A 23,640-nucleotide genomic window follows, 5' to 3' on the forward strand; every position below is an offset into this window, starting at 1 on the left:
ATACAGTTTATGAATGTTTGACATTCTTGTACAAATAAGTCAAAACTTTGATAACATTGCCTGTAAATGTGTAAAGGACATCCAGAAATTGATTGAAACTCTGGTTGGTTAAACTTTTTGAATGATTCATGCACTTTTGCACTGCCTCAGTAAGTAATACAAGGCCTTCTGTCACACTGACAGGCACATGAGTCCCGACTTTGAGGCTAGAGAAAAAAGGAGGTGATAGTCCTTGCTAATGCAAATAGCATGCGGCAGACTGGGTTGAATGTCGCTCTGAACGTTCAAATTTACATCTCAGCTCCTTCCGTGTGGGTCCTTCCTTGTTTAACTTCACCGCAAATCAAACCAATCAAAAGTTGAAGAAGAAGATGGTGTCATGAATCCAGATGATTCCCAGCTGACAGTGTCAACGTTTTTTCTTTTGTCGAGACTTTTTTAAAATTTTTTTTTTTTTTTTACAAAGACTGCCTGTTACTCTGGATCCTCTGGTGCTCCTGAATGTCAGTTTCATCTTATCACTTCCATTTACATGATCCCAGCTGGGCCCGAGATTATCTTTCACAGCTTATCTGGTGCTGGGGTAGGTTTTCTTTTCTTTTTCACAGAATCACAAAGTGAACGCCTGTGAGGTGAAAGGTCACCGTACAGCGCTGGGGATTGAGAGGGCATGTGGCTGCTATTCAGATGGAAATAGGTAGAGGTGTTTTCACTCTTTGGTACCTGTTCTGCATGCAGCTTGCAGCGTTCGCAGCACAAAATAGAAGCAAAAGATTGTTTCTGAGCAGACGGGGGCCTTGAAGGTCAGGGTCGCTCGCTTGGTTTGTGCTGCCGTGATTGCGCTTAATTCAAGTCATCAGCAGACGTGAATACAGCTGTGCGCTGACACACGCCTAGAAAATCTCACACAATAAGTCAGTAAACACTGCGACTGCAGTTTTTTGCACTCAGTCTGGTCATTTTGGACGACATGTTCCTCGCATAGCGAACGGAGCAGAAGTTGGGATTCAGTCCAGAAAAATTGCGACTCATCCATCTTGTGTCTCTGGCTCTGATTCAGTCCCATTCCCCTTTCTATTTTCACTTCTGAGCCATTTGTGTGTGTGTTTGTGTGGGATTTCTTATGGAGAGTATTAAAACAAAGGAAGAAGAACGCAATGATCCGTTTCAAACAGCAAGCCTTTAGCTTGAAAACAGATTCCACGTCAGATGTTTTTAGCCGAACATTTGACTCTGCTCATCATTTTGAGGCTGCTGGTATCACATGGGTTGGGATGTTTTATATACTGTTGAGGTCATTTGGACCTTGGCTCTGAGTTACTATCTTTTTTGGAGTAGTGGAACCTAAAACCCTGAAAGGCACCGTTATTAGCCTTTATCTATCTTTGTTTTTGCTTGGGTGAGCGTGCATGAGAACAAGAAGTCCTCGAAATTAAATTAAAATATGCACCATCCTGCAGAAAAACACATCTGCCAGTACATGCCTCAAATCTGAGGGTGGTGGTGGAGGTTTTATTAGATTTCTCAGGAAAGATGAGGGTTTGCTTTACAGTAAGAACGAAAAATACAGTACATGCACTACCCCATCTAAAAATGGGGCAGGTGCAGGGCCAGAAGACGTATCGACACATGAAAAAGTCCAGCTTTACCTATTTATTATTAATATTATTTATTGTTTGGGATCATTATCATGATGAAAAATGAAGATGTTACCAATCAGATGCTTTTACCAACAGTTTTGACAACACTCGGTCCTAATTTCATGTGTAAAAAAAACGTATTTAGAGCTAACAGGAAAATAAACTGTTTTAAAACTACACTTCTTCACTCCTACATGTTTTGTTGACCCTACATGCACCCTGAGCTCCTCCGTACGCACACAGTGGCAATGTATAACATTAGCATACTTCCTCCTTTGCTGGGCTGATATTTAGCAATGTTGTTGTATGAAATAAAATAAAATAAAATAAAGAACTTAATATTAGTTTTAAGGACATTATAGCCTCTGACTTTTAGGTCTCCACATCATCATTTCCCACTAATGCATCTTTTTTTCTGACGATGTGTGTTTCGTGTGCGCAGGATGGAAGAGACAGTGCGGTCACTGCTGCAGAATCAGGGTGTCCTGGAGCAGACTGCTGTGGACACGGTGGACATCATGAAGGTCTACAAGGTAAACTCTCATTTAAAAATCTCATTACAGTGAGACTGTGATGCCAGTGATGGTCCAGAGAGAGGTTATTCTTAAAGCTGCTTCAATCTTAGGAAAAAGTACAGAAATAATGAAAGGACAAATGAAATTTGTTATTTTCAGAATTTATTTACTGACATGCAGTGATCATTTAGTAGAGACATGCGTCTTTGTCTTCCACTGTTTGTTTTTTCTTATTTAGCTGAGAGCCTGGGTATTGACTAAAGCCAGACTGAGTCAAGGTGAAAGAATTCATTCCCGGCCCTGTTATGTAAGAGAAACAGCTGCTGGGATTGAGCAGAAATGCAGAAAGAATAAGTAATACCGTGTATTTTTGAAGCTTGGGTCACCTTTGGGGTCTCACTTCACAATTTGGAGCTGAACATGTTTACACAGTGTTGCAGTGCAGAAATGCTTCGCTCGGTCTATCATCAGTGGGGCATTATCTGAGAGGCCTAACTATAGAAAACAAATGTTCTTTTGCCCCCAGCTATGTGTGCTGCATTCATTTGTAGTCTTGAAAATACTTTAGACTCTTAGAGTATTTATTAAGCCTCACTGGTCGTTTGTTTCTTATATGTCACACTAGGGGCACACGGTAACTACAGTGTCCATAAAGCAGCAGCCACATTATTGTCTTTAACTTCGAGCCGGTGAAATGAGAGTGAAATGCCTCGAGGGAGGAGAAGAAAAGGGCAGCCACTAGTTCATGAAGTATGCAATAAAAAGAGTGTCTTTATTAATGACTACATGTGTATATCACAAGACAGGAATAGATGCAGAAAAAAATCATCCTTGACTGATGAGTGCGAATCAAAGTGTCCCGAATAAAGAACAAGGATCGTAAAGTTCACTGTCAGTGGCTCTATTGCTTATGTATTCCACTGAGTACATGTGAAACATGGGTTTAGCAGCCATAATAATAGACTCATGTCTGAAAGTTGTCCTGAGGCGCAAAAGCTTCATCACAAAAATGCAACTCGACAGTGCAGTCTTATGAAATATATATCAAATGAATCCACTTTGTTAATATGCAGATAGCGTTGTCTGTTGTCTGTGCATATAAAATAAACCCTTAAAAAGGGAGTGTGAGGGGAAGAAACACTCAGTCAGTGGTGTTAAAAAATTTGGGGTTCTGAGCATGAAGTACTAAATCTGCAGTTCGTCTAATGGCCACTTGAGGCTGTTCTCCAAAAGCAATTCAATTCACCCTGGACACCCATGTTAGAAAATACTTTACAGCTATAGAAAGCACATTTACAGTTTAATACAAGAGTGTTTCTGACTTTTGTGCTTCCTTCTTCACAAAACTCTGAATGGGGTTAATTTTTTAATAACATTTGCTAACCTTTGGTTGTAGGTGGGATTTGAACCTTACTCTCCCAAGTGAAACTTCTGTACTCTTTATCTAAAGCCTTAAAAGGAAAACAATAGACAAACTTGAAGAAACTCAAGAGCCAACTTCAATAAATTGTCCATCAAATACTGGAATTAGGGGTAGCAACTGTACTAATGGATTCCTGCTACTACCCACTTCCACTAATTGGACTTAATTGGATCTCTCTAATGTTGTTGGCAATTGAATTATCTGAGGAAAAATATGACCTGCTGTGATGTATAGAAGATTGTGGCTTATGAATTAAGTTAGAGTATTTTATTACAGTGTAATTAAATCTATACCGTAGATACATCATAACCATTAACACCGAAGAAGCCCTATGCCATTTCCTGACATGCACCTCCATTGCCTCGATGTAGCTCAAAACACCTTTGATTGGCCTGTTTATGCATTTTCAGCTACTTCTTCTGCTGCCATTTTCAAAAGCGACTGTAAGATAAGGGATCAATTTGAAGAGAGAAAATCAGCCACCAAATTGGTTTTTGGTGCCAAAAGTGCACGAACAGGTATAAATGCTGGCAACGGTATTGGCTACTTGCCTTGGCTCAACACAGAAGTCTAAAATAAGCTTTAGTCTCTTACTTAGGCACCTGTTATCAGATGGCACCTTGCTAACTACACTTGCTAGTGTTAGCTTATAGCTTAGAACTCGTTGTACTCCAAACATGGTAACTTTTGCCGTCAAAATACCAACAAGAACGCTAACACTGCAAAGTTTTTTAACTGCAGAAGGTGGAAATCTAGAAAAACCCATTGCAATTAAACAACAGGGAGACTCCCTTCTCAATTGTTCTTTGCCCCTCCTACCAGTCAGTGCTAATTTTTGTCTTCAAGTGAGATTTGAACTCTACTCTCCCAAGTGAAAGTTCTGTGCTCTTTATTTAAAGCCTAAAGACAGACCAACAGGAAGATCAGGAATCTATATCCCCCTCAAAACCTTAGCTAGTATATTCTGAAAGGCTACTATATATACAAGATATGTTTTTTATGGTAGCCTATATTGTACTACATTACCATTAGTATGTTAGCATGCCAGCTCTCTACATAGTGAACTGCTAGCTAGATTAAAGCAAATTAAAATGGATATACATCACATAAACCTTCATGGAAACGATCACAAAATGATAACAGATGAAGGACTTGGATTTCTTTATCTTTTTAGCAACAGAAGTCAAAAATTTAAAAACAAGCTAAACTCAGTGATCTGCTGCTTGATGTAAACTGTAAACATTTCCTTATGTGATCAGCAGCGGATAGAGAATATACTTGGAGGGTTATTGTGCTATTCCCATATGCTGTATAACTAAACACCAGCCGCTCCTACGCAGTGATGTGCTCCTGCTGCCGCTGCTGTATTCTGTGTATTCAGCAGGCAAACTCAATAACTTGAAAGGGCAACGTGAGGGACAAAGTTCCCTCCCCTCTCCCACTCCAGACTCTCTCTGCGGAGATTATTACAGAGCCCTTTAACGCCGTCTGATGAGCAGTCTCTCAAATCACAGGCATCACAGGCGAACGAAAGCAGACTTAAAACCTTGACTATAAAGTATTGCCTTGAACACAATTGTCTGATGGAATCGAACAAGATTGAAAACCTAATACATGTTTAGACGACATTTAATCAAGCGGTGGGGTGGGGGTGTATTCTGAAGGACATTATTTCCAATTCCTTTTAGAAGAAAGTAGCAGCTTGGTCTGTGCAGCTTTCAGATTAAAAAAAAAAAAAGAGTTGCGGCTATTCATCTGTGATGCTAACCTCACTTTTGTCGAGCACATTAACCGCAGGTGTCTTCAGACTTCATCTGCTGAGGAGGAAAATTTTAAGGCACATGCACAGTGATATGTCGCACTCAAGTTCTTACTCTGCTCTTGTGACTTAGGATGCAATAATACCTTCATTGTCATCTAGCTAACATGTTATTAACATTTATTCAACACATCTTTTTACCAAAAGCCTGCAGTTAGTAAGTATAAAGAACTGCAACTAGGGATCACTTCAAGAGGTTTTAGGATCAATCTGAAGGGTCACAAGATGATGAATTTGTGAGGGAAAAAAAAGAAAAATGTGCATCAAATTTGGGTCTTTACCATCCAGCTTTTCCTCACATATTTATTTTATCCTGTGAATCTTTGCCTCTTTGAAAACCTGTTCAAATGAAAGAAATCAAAGACCACTGGGGGGGAAATTGCCCTAAATGATCAAGCACTGAGACACTGCTGATTTTAAAGAAATCAGCCACTCTTGAATATCAGATACAGCAAAGTATTTTACTTCATTCATTTATTCAAGTGCAAGACTTATTGTAGGAAAATAACAATTCTTTTCTCAAGAATCATCAGTATATTCAAGCTCTTATGACTGAGATGAGGTGAAACCTCTAATAAAAATTCCACTATATTTAAAAGAAATCGTCAATCGTCAGTCCACTAAATGTTATCGCCACAGGCCAAAGACAGAAAAGTCACCAAGGAAGTAAATGTCACCCCTTAATTGGCCAGACTGGATCCCTCATACCTGAGAAGGTTGCTGGAGGAGGATAGTACGCTGTTTATTTGCAGTTTATATATCAGGAACTATTCAACAGCACATTTTTGAGAAATATTTGCAGGCAGTGAAGTGAAATATTGGAAACACTGGTTGTTCTCGATTCTGTCATTATTTGGCTGTTTTTGTCCATACCCATGATTCTCTAGTAAAACTAGAATTTTACTAATTAAAACTCAGTCAGTCAGTTTTAGTTCGTATTACTGCTCAACAAGCACTATTATTTGTCGACTGACTTTTAGGGCCAACTGGAAGTTGATGTTAGAGGAAGTGCAGCTTTACTTGCCCAGAACTCCAGCTGGGCAATCACTGGTTGTGGGCAAGCACTGACTTGGTTTTCCTTGAAAGTCCAAAGACCAAATCTGAGTATATCTCATCAAAAACAATTATTATTTTCCCCCCAGGTTTATATAATTTTTCTTATTTCAGAAGTTATCTTATACTGGCTACTTCTTGTCTCTTACACTTATTAAGGTACGGTGAAAGGCAATATTTAGAGAACATCAGTGCTCAAATTTTATTAACATGTTCAGCCTATGATGAGCGCTTGCAAAGGTCACCAGCTGCAAACACTGGAACCACTATTTTAGGTTTAAAAATGCCAGAGAGCGATGACTTTAATATCTAAACTACTGCCAAAGCAAAATTCACTTCAACTGAAAAGTGGAGTCAGATACTTTTACAGCTTTTAAAGTAAAAAATGCAGAACAAAGCGTGCATCAGAGTTTTCATCTAAGGTGATGTCTTCAAATTGTTTTCTCAGACAAACACAAAAGCTGGAACAATCCACTTTGGGGCTTTTTTTCTTCTTTAAAATTCAATGACATTACTATAAATTGTTTGTTTTGTTTTTCAGCCCTTGTAGCAAAGAAGCAGATGATCTTTTTCCAGCAAATATTGATGAATAGATGTTTTCAGTAAGCATCTAATGTGAGGCTCCAAAGATCCCTTGAAAAGCATGAATAGTGTTCTAACTGTGACCAAGAGTTTGTTTTTAGCAGTTTGGCGCTAGCCAGACAGTACCTCATTATTAGCTACTTATAACCAGTGTTTAATTATCACAGATGCCAGGAAACACCAGAAGAGAAAAGATTGCTGGCAATGAGACTGCGTGAGACAGACACTGTGTAAGGGCAAAGAGGGAGAGCACAGGATCCCCATTATACAGAAAAGAAAGCCCCTGAAGGTCACTGCCACTCTTTAGAAAACAAGAGAAACATGATTAGGGATTATGGGATGTTTTGGAGCTCTGTTGTTGAAGCTGCTTCCCTGTTGTCCCATCTGCCCATCTGATCCTCTCCCCTTTTCCTTTCTTCTTCATTCACTCCCTCCTTCCCTCTGAGTTCTGCCTTTCACGCCTCCTTAACCGTTTTACCCTGAAACATTTGTCATACCTCTATTTTCAATTCTTTCCTCCCATCTGCTCTGCTTTTTGCTCGCCAAATTCATGCTTTGATTTTCTGTTCCTTATTTTCCCCCCCCCCTCTAACCTCTTTTCGCTGTCTGTGCGTCAGGATAAACTCTCTGAGGAAGTGCAGAAACAGCACGACGGCCCAGTAGAGAAGGGCTCCCTGCCGGTGACTCAAGCAGAGCTGGACCCCAGGCTGCTGCTGAATCCTGAACATGATGCCAGCCAAGCAGAAGAGGATAAAGACAAAACCAAGCTCCTGCTGGAGCGCCTCAAGGCCCTGGAGGTACTAACTCGCCACCACGCATTTCTGTTGTCTCTTTAAGTCTCTCCTGCTTTGAATTTTTCAGCTTTCTTTTTCTCTCTGCCTACCTCCTTTTCCTTCTGAGTTTTCTTTATTCGTGCCTCTGTATACTTCTTGTATCCATACTCCTAGCCACCCCTGGCTATCCTTTGTGGCCAGCCCGTCTGACAGTTGTCAGAGTCCTTGCTCGGTTGTGTCTGAAAGCATGACAGCTCATCAAATTCTCCGGTCTCCTTCATTTGGAGAGCAAAGTCATCCTGTGAGAATCGCCGCCGGGGCCTCGGGCTGTACTCCAGCTTTGGTTTGTTTTCCTCTGCGCTTGGGGATTTGGGCTATACTCCGCCACGAGCCAAAGCAGCCAAAGCAGCCAAAGCAGATGCTCAGCCACAGCGATCTACACTGTTTGTTTTTTGTGCTGAAGCCACTGGACACATATCCGCTCAGATCTCTTCAGTAATTAAAGTGCTCAGGCTTAATTAAGTTAGGCTTTTAGTCTTCACTGATACACTCCTAAGTGGCTCCACGTGGCTTTTTGGTTTTGGTGTGGTGAAGGGTGCGTGGCACTCGGTCTTACCCCGAGTCATGTCACTCATTTCATATATTATCATCCCAGTGAGTGGATGTCATCCTTTGTTATTTGTCACATGCATACGGCCAGGAGCTGCCCTCTTCTACCTTCTAGTCTGGCTCAGGAGGCTATTATCCTCCGCTGCATCAGTGATAAACAGAGAGCAACACAGATTATCTAGGAGGAAGTGAAGAAGTAGAAGTAAATGTCATGACCATTTCCTAACCCCAGCCAGACACTTTGGTGCCTAAGCTTAACCCAGGGGTCTCAAACTTCCAGCTCCAGAGCCACATGTGGCTCGTTTATCCAATTCCAGCAACTCTTCTAATGACGGTAACAAAAGAATTTAATTATAAAAATGAACAAAGAGGTTTGTTGCTTTGCTTTTTTTTTAAAGATAGTTTTCTTACTGGTGTGCTTGATCTGTGCACTTCAGTTATAATTGAAATGAAAATGTTACTTTTTACTAAAGCTATTATGCTACATAGAGCACGAGCGATATAGCATTTTTACAACTGATATCGAGATTTGGTGATTTTAAAAATCTGATATTTTATTTCTTTTAGACACACATTACAGTAAACTAATTTTCCAAACATATGTTATGCGTAATGATTAATCATTATTAAGGTAATATGATAACACAGTTTAAACATGATCTTGTTTTATTGGCACGGCTCGTCATTTACTCGTTTATGCTCAGCTTGGATCATCTGGTTATTGTTTGTGCCATTCCAAACACATTAAAGAGAGGCTGCAAAGGGAGTGCCCTCTGGTGGACAAACTATGTAACATCAACATTCATAACATGGTTGAAGGGTGTTTTTTCTATCCCTGGTTTACTTTTTAAATTTTCATTTATTGGCCTTTATAAATAGCAAATCCAAAATAGCTACGTTCAGTCGATAATATCAGCCCAGCAGATATATATCAGTCATGCTCTAATGCTACATGTTTTATTAATCAAAAGCAGGCTTGAAGTAGGCCTTTATATGTCAGTAGGTTTTTTTAGTTATTTCAAATATAAAAACTTATTATATATAACAAGTACACAGTATTGCACCTATTACTTATGTTAATAGTGTAATATGTATTTAGCTGACTTCATTATAACCCCACACACAGCAGTGTCTCCATACAGCTTGTTTAAGCCAAACCTTGCTAAAAAGTTGCTCTTTTGATAGTAAAGGTTGTTGACCTCTGATATAAACAAACAGCGCACATATTAAATAAAAATAGAGTGAATAAAATTGAAAATAAAAGGCAAGTTGTTAGAAAGCTTGTATAAAAAAATTGTTTTGAGCTCTGGATTAAATGGATAAAGCTTCTACCACCATTCATGCTTCATTCTGCTGAATTTGGTTGCTGTTTTCTGCCCTTTGCTTCTGTTTCACTTGGTGGAGCAGCTTGCATTTAATGAGGTGGCAATTACCTACTAGATACTACAGAGTACCTACTACTCAATTTAATGGGTTCAAAACAAGTGCTCACAAACATTTTTGTGTACACAGGCTGATAATAAAACAATCCAAATATTTCAGCAGATGCCATCTAACAATTAAAACAATCCAAATGCGTGTAGAAAAATAAAGATGACACTTTGGTAGCAAGAAAGACACATGAAGGAGAAAGAAGTGAAAAAGTAAAAAAAGTCCTCAGAGTGTATTTGATCTTTTCTTCCTTTTGTTTGTTCATCCCTGAAAGAAAACAGACCCTAATTACAGCAAAGTGGCAGATAATTGCCTGCCTGTTGCTCCTCCAGCGGTGAGTTATCTTCTGAGACTGGCGAAAAGTATGGTCAACCTGTCCCTGCGATCCATCTGGTGAAGCGCATTACGGAGACGCTACATTTTAAACAGCTTTATCAAAAGTTATCTGCCGTTTTTATTCCTTGCTGCTGTGTGGGTGATGGATGCACCCCCAGCTAAAGCAGCAGGAACAAAACAGAGGCAATACATCACTGCCCCTCATTGTGCATAAACTCCACTGGCACTAAGTAAGCACCGCCCGGCTCCTGTTTCTGTTTCTCTTCATTAACTTGGCAGGCACGTGCTGCAGTCTGTAACCGGGGCCTAAATGAATACACATAGCACATTCTGGGAGAAATGGCCACTGGTCATTTTACTGATTAGGTGATAAGGGCATTAAAGCTAAAATTACCCAGGAGTCCACACCTGACAAACACAACCTGATAAATATTTACCAAAGACCCAAAAATGCAAGCGTGTGAGCCTGTTGTAAGACGTGTCAGGGTATATACATTATATATGGATTAGGTTGAGTCTAAAGATGTCTGTACTTCACATATTGGTGGATAAACTGGATAAGCTATAGGTTTGTAATTGCTGTAATATTATTTGACAGCATAGATATATTCCTATCAGCTATGTAAATTGTTTTGATTTTACCCATGCCAGTTCATTACTAGGAAGCACCAAATGACAGGGAGATAAAGTAGAGTACTAGTTGATGAAGAAAATGACTAAAGAGCTAAAGAGCCAAAGAAATGTTCTCAGAGAATGTTGGGCCCCAAAAAATAGAGCATAAAGAAGAGTCGAATCCTTAAATTATTAGCCACTAAACAGTGAGAAAAAACTACTGTCAAAAGAAGATTAGTATCCCATGTACAGTAATTTGAATTTTGCAGTTCTGTTCTGGAACATTCCCACCCTCACATTTACGTGCACTATATGAACTAAAGTGCTAGGCCACCTACACTTCCAGGAGCTGCTCAAGCATAGAAACCCACACCATTAACATGAAGGGTTTTTTTAAGTCCCATTGCCACAGAGGTATAAAATAAAAGATTAAGCTGTGGAACCCAATAATTTTGTCCCTACAGTGTAGATTGGAAGCATTAAAGGTCCACAGCAGGTCCAGTACAAAGCAGGCATCAATGATAATAGGCATGCCATTTGTTATGTCAGACTTTACTCAGCGTTAAATGGAGAAAATGGGGTTCAGTGGGGTTGCAAAGCGGCTTGCAGATGCAAGTTAAATAGACTTTCATGACTTCTATGGGCAACATTAAAGGTGATTTAACTTCCAAGTTTGAAAAATGAAGCCAACGTAGTAGTGCCTTAAACCTACATTCCTTTAAATAATCACTAGGGGGCGACAGCTCTGGTTGCAAAAAAACTTCCAATGCTGTAGATGTCTGTGGGAAAACGCCCCTCAGCCCTGACCTGTGTACACACTTTCCAGATGAGTTAATGAGCTCAGTCATTCATTTTGGATTGTATAAATTATTTAAATTAATTAAATGCATTTTCTAAATTATGGTCATTCTAAGGATGAGAAGCACATTAAATGTTTCACTGTTAGATGCACCCCTCGCTGGTTTCAAAACAGCGGGATGGTAACCGTGACAATATTTCAAACCAGTGGGTGATGTCATGGTAGCTATATCGGTCTTTTGTACTGTCAGTGGTGACTTCAGATGAATCCTGTTTCATTTCTAATGACAACAAACAGCTTTAAAATGGCCCAAAATAGATTTTTTTCACATAACATGAGCATTATTAAATAATCGAAGGTTTTTAGAGATTATATTATTTAGGCGTCTGCTCTGCCCCAAGTCATGAATAGATTTTAAAGTTAGTTACAAGAATTGTTATTTACACTGACATTATGACTGCAGGGTTGTTGTGGTGTTATAATAATACACTGAACTATGGCAGAATATGATAGCGGGATTACACGGTTTGACTGAGAAGGTTTATTGTCAAATTTTTAGTGCCTGTTGTGCTGAGTTGTACTATTTTCAATGACAGACTAATCCTTTTACCTTGATTCTTGGTCTCAGAAAGCATCATCCCTGAAAAATATTAAATTCCAGTCTCAACACAAAGAAAGTTAATTTTCTGTCACCTGCCAAGGATGTGCTCCCGCTTAAGTGTTTTCCCTGGTGTAGACACCTCAGAGCCACCGCCATTCATTCTTCTAACAGCGACATAACTTAATACAATGAAATGTTTTTACTATTTTGGCATAGTAACCTTGAAATTAAATGCTATATGATTATTTAATATATATAATATTTCTGGTGTCTTCTGAGGGGCAGGAATGTAAATAATCCGTCCAAACCGTGCTACCTCACAGACCTAAATGTCACATGCATGTGTTTCCATGTGCAGCCCTGTTGCTAAGAGAGCGGTGCACTTCCAGGTTGCTCATCTCTATAACTACAGCACAAAGAAAGAAGGACACAAGCACGTCCAGTCGCCAACACTTACAGACTTGCATGCCACTAAAACAACATAGCAAAACTGATTTTAGGCTGCGCGCGGACGTGTCAGATAGCGCCTCATACTGAAGCTTGAGTTAAAGAAAATGAGCTGCCGTGTAGGCGAGGCTCTGGTTAAATCATCACATATTTTAAAAAGTCATGCTCATTTCTTTTTGGGTGTGAATAAATGGGAGCTGATTTATTTGTTTTTCTCCTTCTGCAGTTAATGATGGGAATATGAGTCTTCGCTGGCACATTTGAATCATAAATTACGTTGTGTAACAGTGATAAATACACTGTCAGGGGGATTTCCCAAGCTAAATGCATCTCTTGAAAATAGAAACTAACACATGAGATGCTCGAGCTCTCTTTAATTGCTCAGGCCATTCATTAGATTTGCACTCATAACCACACGTTGCAGGCTTTGAGGCTTTAATTAGTCAGTGTTTCTTCGTAAGACAGCATCGTTGGACTGTTTTGGGTTGTAATCATGTTTCCCATGTTTTCATCAAGGGATTGGTAGTTTCTAGTAAAGGGCAGAGGGCGAGAGAACCAAAGAGTCTGACAGCTCCTAATATGCTGCCTGCCTCTGACAAATTGGAAACTCCCAAAGATCAATAGGACGCCACCTCATCGCTTGGCAAGCAGAGGAGATATTCTTATTAGGTCCGGGCTCCAAACGGCTAGCTGCCGCCCCAAAGTTCAGCATCATAACTTCCATCCCCTTGACCTTTTTCTCAGTTGCACTTGGTAAATTTTTATTGGCTGTCCTGGTTCAAAGTTGACATATGACCTTTGTGAGGGAAGTCTCAGTCTTAGCCGGAGCAACGCTCGATTGCCGCTCCTGTCTCTGTTGTTTTTTGTTGCATCAAACATAACTGGAGTGTGTGTTCTTTGCAGGAGGAGAACTCCACCCTGGCCTTAGAGAATGAGAGTCAAAGGGAGCAGTACGAGCGGTGTCTCGACGAGGTGAGTGCACACCTTGTTTATCTTTATTCATTCCAGGCAACATTCAAGGACGTTGAGTGGCTTGTGAGATGTTTTACTTACCTTGAAACTGAATTTGTTTTGACAGAATAAAATAAATTGTATTGTGGACCTGAAGATTAAGGTTTTAATGAGGTCCTGAGCCATGCTATGGTTATCTTACAGCTTGGCAATTTACTCCAGCCACAGCTCGAGGAAGGCTGGAGAGAATTTGTTGATAATGACAATTAATTTTATTTTTCATGCAACTAAATCTTAACGCACACTCTTTTATCTGACATTTTTTGTCTTTTCACATCCTCTGTTTACTTTTAAACTGTTAAGTAACAACACACACACATTTACATAACTCTATACTATCCAGGCTAAATTAATAGAAGATATGATAGTTAATAGCAGTTGCCTTTGGAATTTTGTTATGTCTATGTCTGCACTATATGTCAAATAAAGAATCTAAAACTTCACAACTACATGGATACTACTTATTTTCCATACTATTAGCAGCTGCAGTATACAGCGCAAGTAGCTGGTAGGCCATCAACAGTATATCTATATGATGCAAAGACAGGAAGGAAGTGAGGAGGAAGGACATGAGGATAGGCAGACAGTAGGTGTGACAGATGGGTTCAAATTGGAGGTTGGGATACCTGATAACAATTTTCTAAAATTGAAATTCAAAGACACAACTAGAATTTCACTCATCAAAACTGAAGCATAGACTTCTTTACAGGCTGTCAATACAGTTACCCACACATTAAGCCGTATTATTTGACAACTAGTTGCATAAAAAATACTCCAAAAAGCACCAACACCACAAAGACAGCAGCACAAAGTATCTGAAATTAAGCCTAGTGGACAGCTAGCAGCTAGGTAGGCACTTACTTTTTCCTTAAACAAGGCCAGTTTGCAACAATGTATAATTTTAGCATTATGATAATACCCCATTCTTTCTTTCTTTGGTTTTGTTTTTTCATGCTATAATTCACCAGGACCTAATGCTAGCTAGTGTGAATAGCATAATACACAACAGAAATGCGGTAATCAGTGCTAAAAATGAAATACAAAGAAACTACTAGAATTTCACTCTTCGAGACTGATGCACTGAAGTACAATTATACACACATTAAACTGTAAAAGGCACTAACACTACAAGTACAGTCACTCAAATTAGCTTAAGCTAAGCTTATCGTACAGCTGTTATAGCATACGGCTGGTATCCATCCCTCTGTAAAGTTCTCATGGAAGCTGAAATTATTTATAGAGCCCAAAATGCTTCTTGCATTAGCCTTTAAACATGTTTATTTCTGCTGTAAAGTTGGTCATTTTAATATGAAAATCTGTGGGGATTGACTCATACTTGGTGCCAGCTTCAAGTGGCTATTTGAGGTACTGCAGTCTCTTTTGCTCCTTAACTACTTATTTTTCCTTCTTTTTGTAACTGTAACGTGCAGTTAAGTGCTTGTGATGCAAGTCTGAAATGTCAGCTTGTATGTAGCTTCATCCTGACATGAACCGGTGTTTGTGCAGAAATAGTTTACATAACAATATCACTTCTGTGCCCTCTGGTTATTTTGCGAGAGCTTGTTAAGCACTGTTTAGGGAGCTACATGAGGGAAATGAAGCAGCCCCGGCTCTGGGCTGTGCCTGCTTGCTGAATCACTCCGGGATGGAGGGAGCGCTGCTAAAGGAAAGCATGTCCAGCAGGGACAAGTCGCCCAATTTGTCCTCAAACCGACAAGCTCAGCAGAATGAGCAGATCTGCCGCAGGGTGGGAAAGACTGGTGAGAGCATAAGGGGAAATAAAAATGAGAGGGGGTGAGGAAGAAGATCGAAAGTTAAAAAAAAGAAAAGAAAGTACAGGGAAGCGGGGCCATTGTTATACAGAGCTGCATCCTCGATGGATTGCATCTGGAGTAAACTCAGCCTTCGTCTCCTTTCTGCTTCCCTGCTCTCACTAAGATGGCTCAGCTCGGTTTTGTTGTGTTTATTTGTCAACTGTTTTCCTTTGTGGTTGGCTTTCGGTGGAAGGACGGCTTAGCAATAATCCTGTTTTAATGATGGAGACTGTGTGCGCCCCTCTAACTAGAACAACAGTGTAACAGAAGGGATGATTATTTTTTATGTTACACCAGCTGTCTGTGTGAAATTTTAAAGTCGTTTGTTGTGTTTGTAACTTGTTTCCAGGACGTACAGCGTGCGCAAGTTCACATCCTCTGTCAAACACCATTAACTCCAGTTTGTTTGATCACAAGAGGCAGATCTGTAACTTTGCGGTTCCACAAGCAGGGCTCATTTTGCTATGTTTACCCCCATCTCTCTTCGTTCAATAAACGAGAAACAAGGCGCTCGAAAGAGCCGATGGGGCTTCACGGGGTATTAATGAGCAATCAATGGGCAGTAATCGTAGACGCTCCTCCATCGGCGTTGCGGTCTGAAGTGCGAACCGCTCTGAGACCAAGACCTGGGCACAGCAGCACTTAAGTCAGGCACACCTCTGGTACCCTACATCAACCAGGCACTGTCAATACCACCATTATGCTGTGAGAGCTCAACATTGTCTGCACGAGTGTGTAAAAGAGACACACACACCCAATAGCGGAGGAAAAATGTGCAATGTATTGTGCCACAGCGGTTGCTTGGGCTCATAATAATTCATCCGAGGTGTAAATTGGCTGAGGAAGTACAAACACTCCAAAGTGCAGTGTAAGGGTTTCTATAGAGGCCCGGAAGGGTCATATGAGGTCAGGACTTTATTATGGTGCCAAAGCAGATAAATTATATTCTGTGATGTTTTCTTTTTCTCTTTAAGGTTGCCAATCAAGTCGTGCAGGCGCTTCTAACCCAGAAGGTTTGTTACTTCTTTTTCTCTTAATGCATGCTAATATAAATTAATGGATATACTCTCAGTGTTGTTCTAACTGTCATGTGAATTTTACACTCAGACGATGCTCTTTCTATTTGTCCTCCTGAATCAGGATCTGAGGGAGGAGTGTCTGAAGCTGCGAACAAGGGTTTTCGATCTCGAGCAGCAGAATCGGGCGCTCGGTGTTTTGTTCCAGCAGAAGATCAAGCCGGCCTCGGACCTGCTTCTCCAGGTACGCTGCCCTTCCCAGAACCTACCCTCCTGTCGATACACTACATTGTAGGTGATCAAATGGCAGGAAATGTATCGTTAAACAGGTAAAGAACAAAAAACAAAGAAGAACAGAGTGTGTTCCTCCCCTCAGCCGACCAGACCGGTCGCTGCAGATGGCCGCCCCTCCCTGAGCCTAAGGGAGGTTTCTTCCTGTTAAAAGGGAGTTTTTCCTTCCCACTGTTGCCAAGTGCTTGCTCACAGAGGGTTGTCTAATCGTTGGCCTTTCTCTATATTTTTGTAGAGCCTTTGTCTTTCAATACAAATCACCCTGAGTTGAATGTTGTTCTAATTTGGGGCTATATAAATAAAAGTGAATTAAAAATACAGAGGAGTTCATGGTCCACTCAGTGACTGTAAGATGTCCAGGCCCTGTGGCTGATGATCAGTTAATCGAGTGCTTTAACCCTCTTAATGTGAATCAGTAAGGAATGATTTAGTTTGCACAGAGCTGCAGAGAGTCCTGTCATATGCAAGCTTTGCAGGATTATACCGTCCTCAGCTACTCCTTTGCCAGTATACTTTTATTTTAGTCTCGCTACTACCACATAAATGTTTTAGTAATGCACAAAGTACTGTATATAGATATTTGAACTCAAACATAAGTCTTTGCTCTGGCTTCTCCAATCGAAACAGCCACCTCCTCAGGTTACTGGAACAGTTTATGTCTCCTGTTGCTCAGACAAGTTACTGGCAAACTTGAGCAGCAGACTGAATATCATATTATATAGTTAAATTTTATAGTTATTAATATTATTTATCCTGAAAAAAATTCAAGGTATACATTTTAAAAATTAAGTAGGTCAGTTTGGGGTCCTATAGTTTTAGCCTGAGTTTGCATATCCACACTCAAACATGGTGGAAAGAACTCCAGTAAACGACCCTGAGTACTTCTTCTCATGCATTTGAAGTTGTTTTCCATTTTTAGTTGTTTTTAAAGAGCTTTGGGGTCCTAACCAGAGAAAGAGACTGCTAAAAAAGAAAAGAAAAATAACCCGTAAACACTTTGATTGTTTACGGGTTTACATCTTTCTCTCTAAGCTTACATATGTGCCGTTTAGTGTTACTTTTATAGTTTTATGTTGAGGATTCACATGAAATCGGGTCTCCCTGCAGCACGGCTTTCTACATTAAAAACTATGTTGGAAGTCTTTAAATGGCAGATACAAACTTAAAACATCTCCTGCCTTCCCCCAAAGTAGAGCGTCTTCCCTGGTGCCCTCTTGAAAACAAATCCCCTCCTCCAAATCAAAATAACACACTTCACATAAGTTCTGAAATGTTTGCAGCGCCAGGGCTATAATCTCCAACTCTCCACATCCAACAAACAACAAAGATTTGAACCCTGTAGCCATCACCAAACATCACTGTACTTGTACACCCCATAAACCCTATATTCTCTCAGCAGGAGTGGGTGTTTTTTTCTCTCCTTTTGGTCCCAATTTACTGAAAAGTGTCCATGTGTCCATCCAGCAGACTCTGTAAGGTGTAATTATGAGGCTGACGGACCTGCGGCTGTGTTTTTACGCAGCTATTGTCAACCATAATACGAAGTCAGAGGGGAATATGATGAGTTCGGAAAGTGGAATGTCACATAATTGTGGCTCTTTCGGGAGAAAGAAATTATGGGTAGATAAGGAAAAGGAAGGACATGAGAAAGCAAAGCAAAAACAGGAAGTGGTACAAATGCAGAAAATGAATTTAAAAAATGAGGAAAGAGAACTAATGTAGTTGTAGGCGTGTTAGAAAGATCCTTTCAAGGTACTTCTGCTGCCATTAGCAGACAGGCAGGAATATTGTTAAGTGAAAGTGCAATATAAAAGGCTGGAAGAAGGATACTGCCGACACCGCAGCGGAAACCAAAGAGGTGCAATCTCACTGAAGAGGTGTATTAAGGCACTCAGGAATATGATAGAGTTTGAGATCAAGTTCAGTCGTTATTGAGATCCCATGCGGGTAATTGGATTGCGGCGTATTGCTTTATATCCCTCTGGCATCCAGCCGAGACTGTTTTTCTTCTTCTCTTTCCGGCGTGATTCAGACATTATGAGTACGTACGTAACGTAAGGCAGGTGAAAGGAACATAATCATGTAACGTGTGCGTGCTACAGTGCTGTTTGTGTGGTTTCTACAAGCGTGTGGGTTTTTGTCCGCTCATTATTTAATAGCAACATTTTAACCATCATCAGGGTGATTCAATGTAAGAGTTAATCATAATGTGATCACGCCTCTCCGGATGCTCGGCGTGTCCTTTATGAGGGCTTCAGTCGTGTGGGAGAGCTGTTTAAAAACAGCTATATTTATCCACGTCACAAAGGCTCGGGACTTCCTACGGAACAGCTATATTTTTATCTGTCGTGCTGTATAATTATTATTTTTATACTTATTTTTTGCAGAGTTAGATAAGAAGATCGAGGCCACTTTCTTATCTTCCTGTTCATTGTAACACTACAACCATAGACTCTATAAAAGACGGATTTAGCTGCTATTCATGGGTAGTAGTGGTGGTGAAGTCACTCTGAAGCCTCGAGCTGAGCATTTCCTGTTGTTCTTATCTTAGTGTTTTCAAACCAGATGTGACAGCTGAGAGGCAGAACCAACCAAAAAATGAGTACAATGAGCATAGCCAATGAGCATACCCTTGATAATCCTCCTTTCTGACTCCAATAGTGACCATGAGCTACAAAATGAACTTTGTGTTTTATTTAATAACGCCTGAAATCAACAATTGAGGCCATTAAGTCATCAAGAAAGTGTTTATGGAGGTCCCAGAACAAGGGAGCTTAGACTTCAATGCTTTACCTCACCCCCAACCGATTGTGACAGATGGCTGCCCCTCTTTGAGCCTGGTTCTGCCAGAGATGTCTTCCTGTTAAATGGGAGTTTTTCCTTCCTGCTGTTGCCAAGTGCTTATTCTTAGGGGGTCGTTTGATTGTTGGGGATTTCTCTGTATTGTATTGTTTCTCTGTATTGTTGTAGGATCTTTAACTTACAATATAAAGCACCTTGAGTTGACAGTTGTTGAGATTTGGGGCTACAGAAGAATTGAACTGAGCTAAATTGAATTAAATATACAACCAGAATGTCATGGGCATTCTGGTTGTATAGATGGGCAGCCATCTGTCACAATACATAATGAATGTCAAGTTCATTATGTATTGTGTATTTCTGATACACAATACACACGGTCTGCCCCCGCAAACCGTGACACAGAAGTCTGTGTGTTCTTCTTATAAAGAATACAGGATTTGTGTTAGCACAAAGCTCACAACTACACTACAAAATGTTACATTTATTAAATATGGTCAAATGGAATATACTGCATTGGTACGCATTCACTTTATATCAAACACATTTTCCTTATTAATTAAACATTTGAATGATTTGATTGTTTCCTCTGACTGGTCTCTGGGCCTATGTTACTGGGGCCTCAAATAAAAGCTAGTTGATAGTTAGCTTAACCCTCTCCTCCCCCTTTTTAATGGATTACACATTTAGTGAAGTTGAAAAATGCAAGAATCTTTTTTTTTTTTTAACATAGCTTCTCTGTTTACCGCTGACGTGCTAAGCACAGTGAACCAATTACACATTCATCTTATAGAAATGAGGCTGTCATTATTTAAATAGTCATAAATACTCAGTTGAGAAGTCTGCGTAAGCGTACAGCAAAGGATAACAAACGGGTTTGGATTTTGTATCTGTCAGATTACAGATAGATTTTGTGTTCAACTTACTAAACCAATTGAGCTGAATTACTTAGGAGAATATGAAAATAACCGGGGTGAGTTTTCATTTCTTTTCTGTCCTACACCCTCAAGCCGAGGGAGACTTAATCACCGATATGAGTGTACAGTTTCCCATTTAGCTCTGGACCTTTTTGCTTATCAGTAATTAAACGTTCCCCAGTTCCCCGTGGGCATCTTGAGTTCCTCTGATAAAGAACCATAATGCATTTGATAGTGAATGCACCATTTGTGCACCTTCGCTGCCTTCAGCTGAAATGTTTTTGTGTGAAAATGCCACATATTCATTTCTGACATCCACATGTTAAAAAAAACAAAACAAAAAGCAAGATTTCTCAAACTCTGCACTACGACCAGCTATGTGTAGTACCAGCCACTAATGCTGCTCGGGCTAGTAGCAATTGAGTCACCCATTACTGGGACAAATGCTTGTTTTCTTTTTCAAACCTAAGAGCCCCAAGGACACAACATGCATGCCGTGACCTCATTACTGCTCATGCGGTTGTGAAAAAGTTGTAAAAACTTTGTGCACAGAAGAAAAAAAGAAGTTTGCAATAGCAGATTTAAACAAATACTCTTCCACAAACATAAATAACAAAATTTGCAGAGTGGAGCTTTAGAATGTCTGTTTTTAATGGAGCTCCATATATCTTACTTTATTATATTGCAGCGGAGCATTTGTCTTAGTTCCAGCTACAGTGCAGTGGGCAGTGTGTAGCTGGAAATTTAGGAAGAGCCTTTGTGATGAGTCAGACGTATAGATCAGGTCATGCAGGTGAGCATTATGTGGATGAGTAGGTGTGTGTGTGTTGTGAATTAATCTGCGAGCACGGCTTTTCTCTCTTGTGCATGTGTGGGTGTGTTGCAGGACGATGTGTTTTTGACAGCGAGTGCCAATACTGACGTATTTGTTTGGAAGCTATTCTGGGCCGACGTTCATTATCTTGAAATATGACCACTGTCAAAGCAGAAAAAAAGCAACAACAAAAGAACAAAAGCAGGAAGGCTTTTTCCTTCTGTTCAGTATATCTTGAAAAGTTTGGCTCCCAGACTAATGAAGTTACTCCAGACGTTAGCTAATAGTCAATAAAAGGCCATTATTTGCATGATATATTGCAGTCATCCCTGCATTAATGGGACAATTTACATTTTTGACTTTGAATGTCAAAAAGTTCAAGAAGCGTACAGTCGGCCTTGTCAGCTAGCATTTCCTTCACCTATCTTTCCCCCCGTGACCCTGTGACACTATTGACTGAATCGTTGATGAGGATGCTGAGGAGGTGAAATCCAGCACCGTCATGATAAGATCAGAGCCCCCCCGTGACAGCTCAGCCACTCCCATCCTGTGTGGACAGCATCCAGGCCCGGCCGTGTCGCATCAGAGCTTCATACACAGTTATCTCTGTGGACAGAATAAAATAATAACCAAACAATGTTTATTTAGATGGTGCCTTTTACAAGCAAAAACTGCAAAGTGCTTTATAGACAATAATCTAAATTTTAAATAAAAGGAAAAAAAAGATCAACTACAAATACTGCACATTTATTAAAACATGGTTAAGAGCACTGTGAGGGTGAAAAGGTTTAATGTAAAAAAACACAAAAGCAGAAATGGAACGAAGCCGGTTGCTAAAATAGCAACGAGTGTTTAGCTTGACGCAGGTCGGTCACTGTAACCTCGGCAGCTCAAACACCGCCTGTTCTTAGTGAGATTATGTTTAACAAAAGATAATTTTAGATAAAAAATGTTACAAGGAAAGTGTGAAGAACTAAAAGATTAACAAAGTAAAATGACAATTACAGAACCTGAACTGTATTTTTTTTCACAAAACAAAATAAACTCAAATCCTGTAGATGTTTTTTCATCTGTCTTAAATTAAAACTGTTTCGATATGGTTTTGATGTTTTCTTGATGAAACATTCGTTGAAAAAGGTTGTCAGCTTTGTTTTTTTAACAAACCATGTGAAAAAGACAGCTTTTTATTTAAAAACCTAAAACTATCACATATCATAATAATAATAATACTAATTAGGCCGTTTATACTGCACAATAATTAAAACATGCTTAAGAGCAGTACAAGACAAAGTTTAGACACAGAAGCAGAACTGTCACAAACCCGGGTACAGAATTACCCGAGTCCTAGCTGGCACAGGCTGATCACTTTGACCTCAGCAGCTCAATCGCCGTCTGTTCTTGGGAACAGTGGGATTGTGTTTAACAAACAGTTACAAACAATTTTACAGAACCTGAGATGCACTGTATTTTGACAAAACGAAATGAACTCAAATTTTATTTTATCACGTTTAGTCCTGTAGAAGTTTCTAATAATTAGTTTTTCAGCAGTTTGTCGGCTTTTAAAAAGAAAAGTGAAAATTGCATATTTTTTATAAGACAAGAATTTGCACTTAAAATATATTTTTTTTATTTAATCAAAGAAAACCCCTAACTCTCTGATGCATTTTTTTTATATGTTAGGTTTTTTTTGCTCTTTTGCTGTTAATGCCTTAACACACACACATACAGACATATATATATATATATATATATGTATATATATATATATATATATATATATATATATATATATATGCCCAAACTAGTACAACTGCACGATATTACTACTACTACTTTTGCCTTTATTTGCTTTTGAAAGAATGTGATCTCCTAAGCTTTCCAGGGCACAGAACAGACCCTTTATATTTATAAATCTGATGAGTGTTCGGCAAGATCATTTTAAAAGTTAAGTTTTGATCTGTAACAGGCAAAAAAAAGAAATCCTCCCTGTAGCTTAACTGTTTTTGAACTCACTGAAACCTGAACACGTTAGAAAGAACTCTGTGCCAGCATCTAAAGCCGGATGCTTTTATAAATCTTACAAATGGTAAAGAATACGGTCCTTATACAGTCTGTTCAGAGGAAACATGGAAAATGGGCATCGATCTGTTTCCATGGCAAATTACCACCTTGTCGCTGATGGTACAAAAATCAGTCACGCTAACAGCTTATTCACAGGCTTTCTCTAATACAAAAAGCAGCTTTTCTTTTGGATTTTTTTTTGTCTGAAGTTGGAGTGAAAAATCCACAATGAATGCAACACAGGTTACTTGTTCTAAAGAGACAAAAGAAAGCAGGG

General features: G+C 39.6%; 1 protein-coding gene across 7 annotated transcripts in view; it reads left to right on the top strand.

Annotated features, from left to right (window-relative positions):
- Window positions 1-23,640, top strand: part of LOC146547267 (nck-associated protein 5-like) — a 184,596-nt gene that overhangs the window by 126,529 nt on the left and 34,427 nt on the right. For all 7 annotated transcript variants that reach the window (XM_085264297.1, XM_085264291.1, XM_085264292.1 and 4 more), the window contains 5 exons: window positions 2,083-2,173; window positions 7,650-7,829; window positions 13,544-13,612; window positions 16,440-16,478; window positions 16,606-16,725. In XM_085264297.1, the coding sequence (XP_085120423.1) occupies window positions 2,083-2,173; window positions 7,650-7,829; window positions 13,544-13,612; window positions 16,440-16,478; window positions 16,606-16,725 (499 nt within the window). The remainder of the gene's footprint in view (window positions 1-2,082; window positions 2,174-7,649; window positions 7,830-13,543; window positions 13,613-16,439; window positions 16,479-16,605; window positions 16,726-23,640) is intronic.

This window comes from Mchenga conophoros, linkage group LG23 (genome assembly GCF_057382185.1).
Source record: "Mchenga conophoros isolate Kocher_MC1m ecotype Shallow Benthic linkage group LG23, M_conophoros_male_GT1.1, whole genome shotgun sequence".
Taxonomy (NCBI): domain Eukaryota; kingdom Metazoa; phylum Chordata; class Actinopteri; order Cichliformes; family Cichlidae; genus Mchenga; species Mchenga conophoros.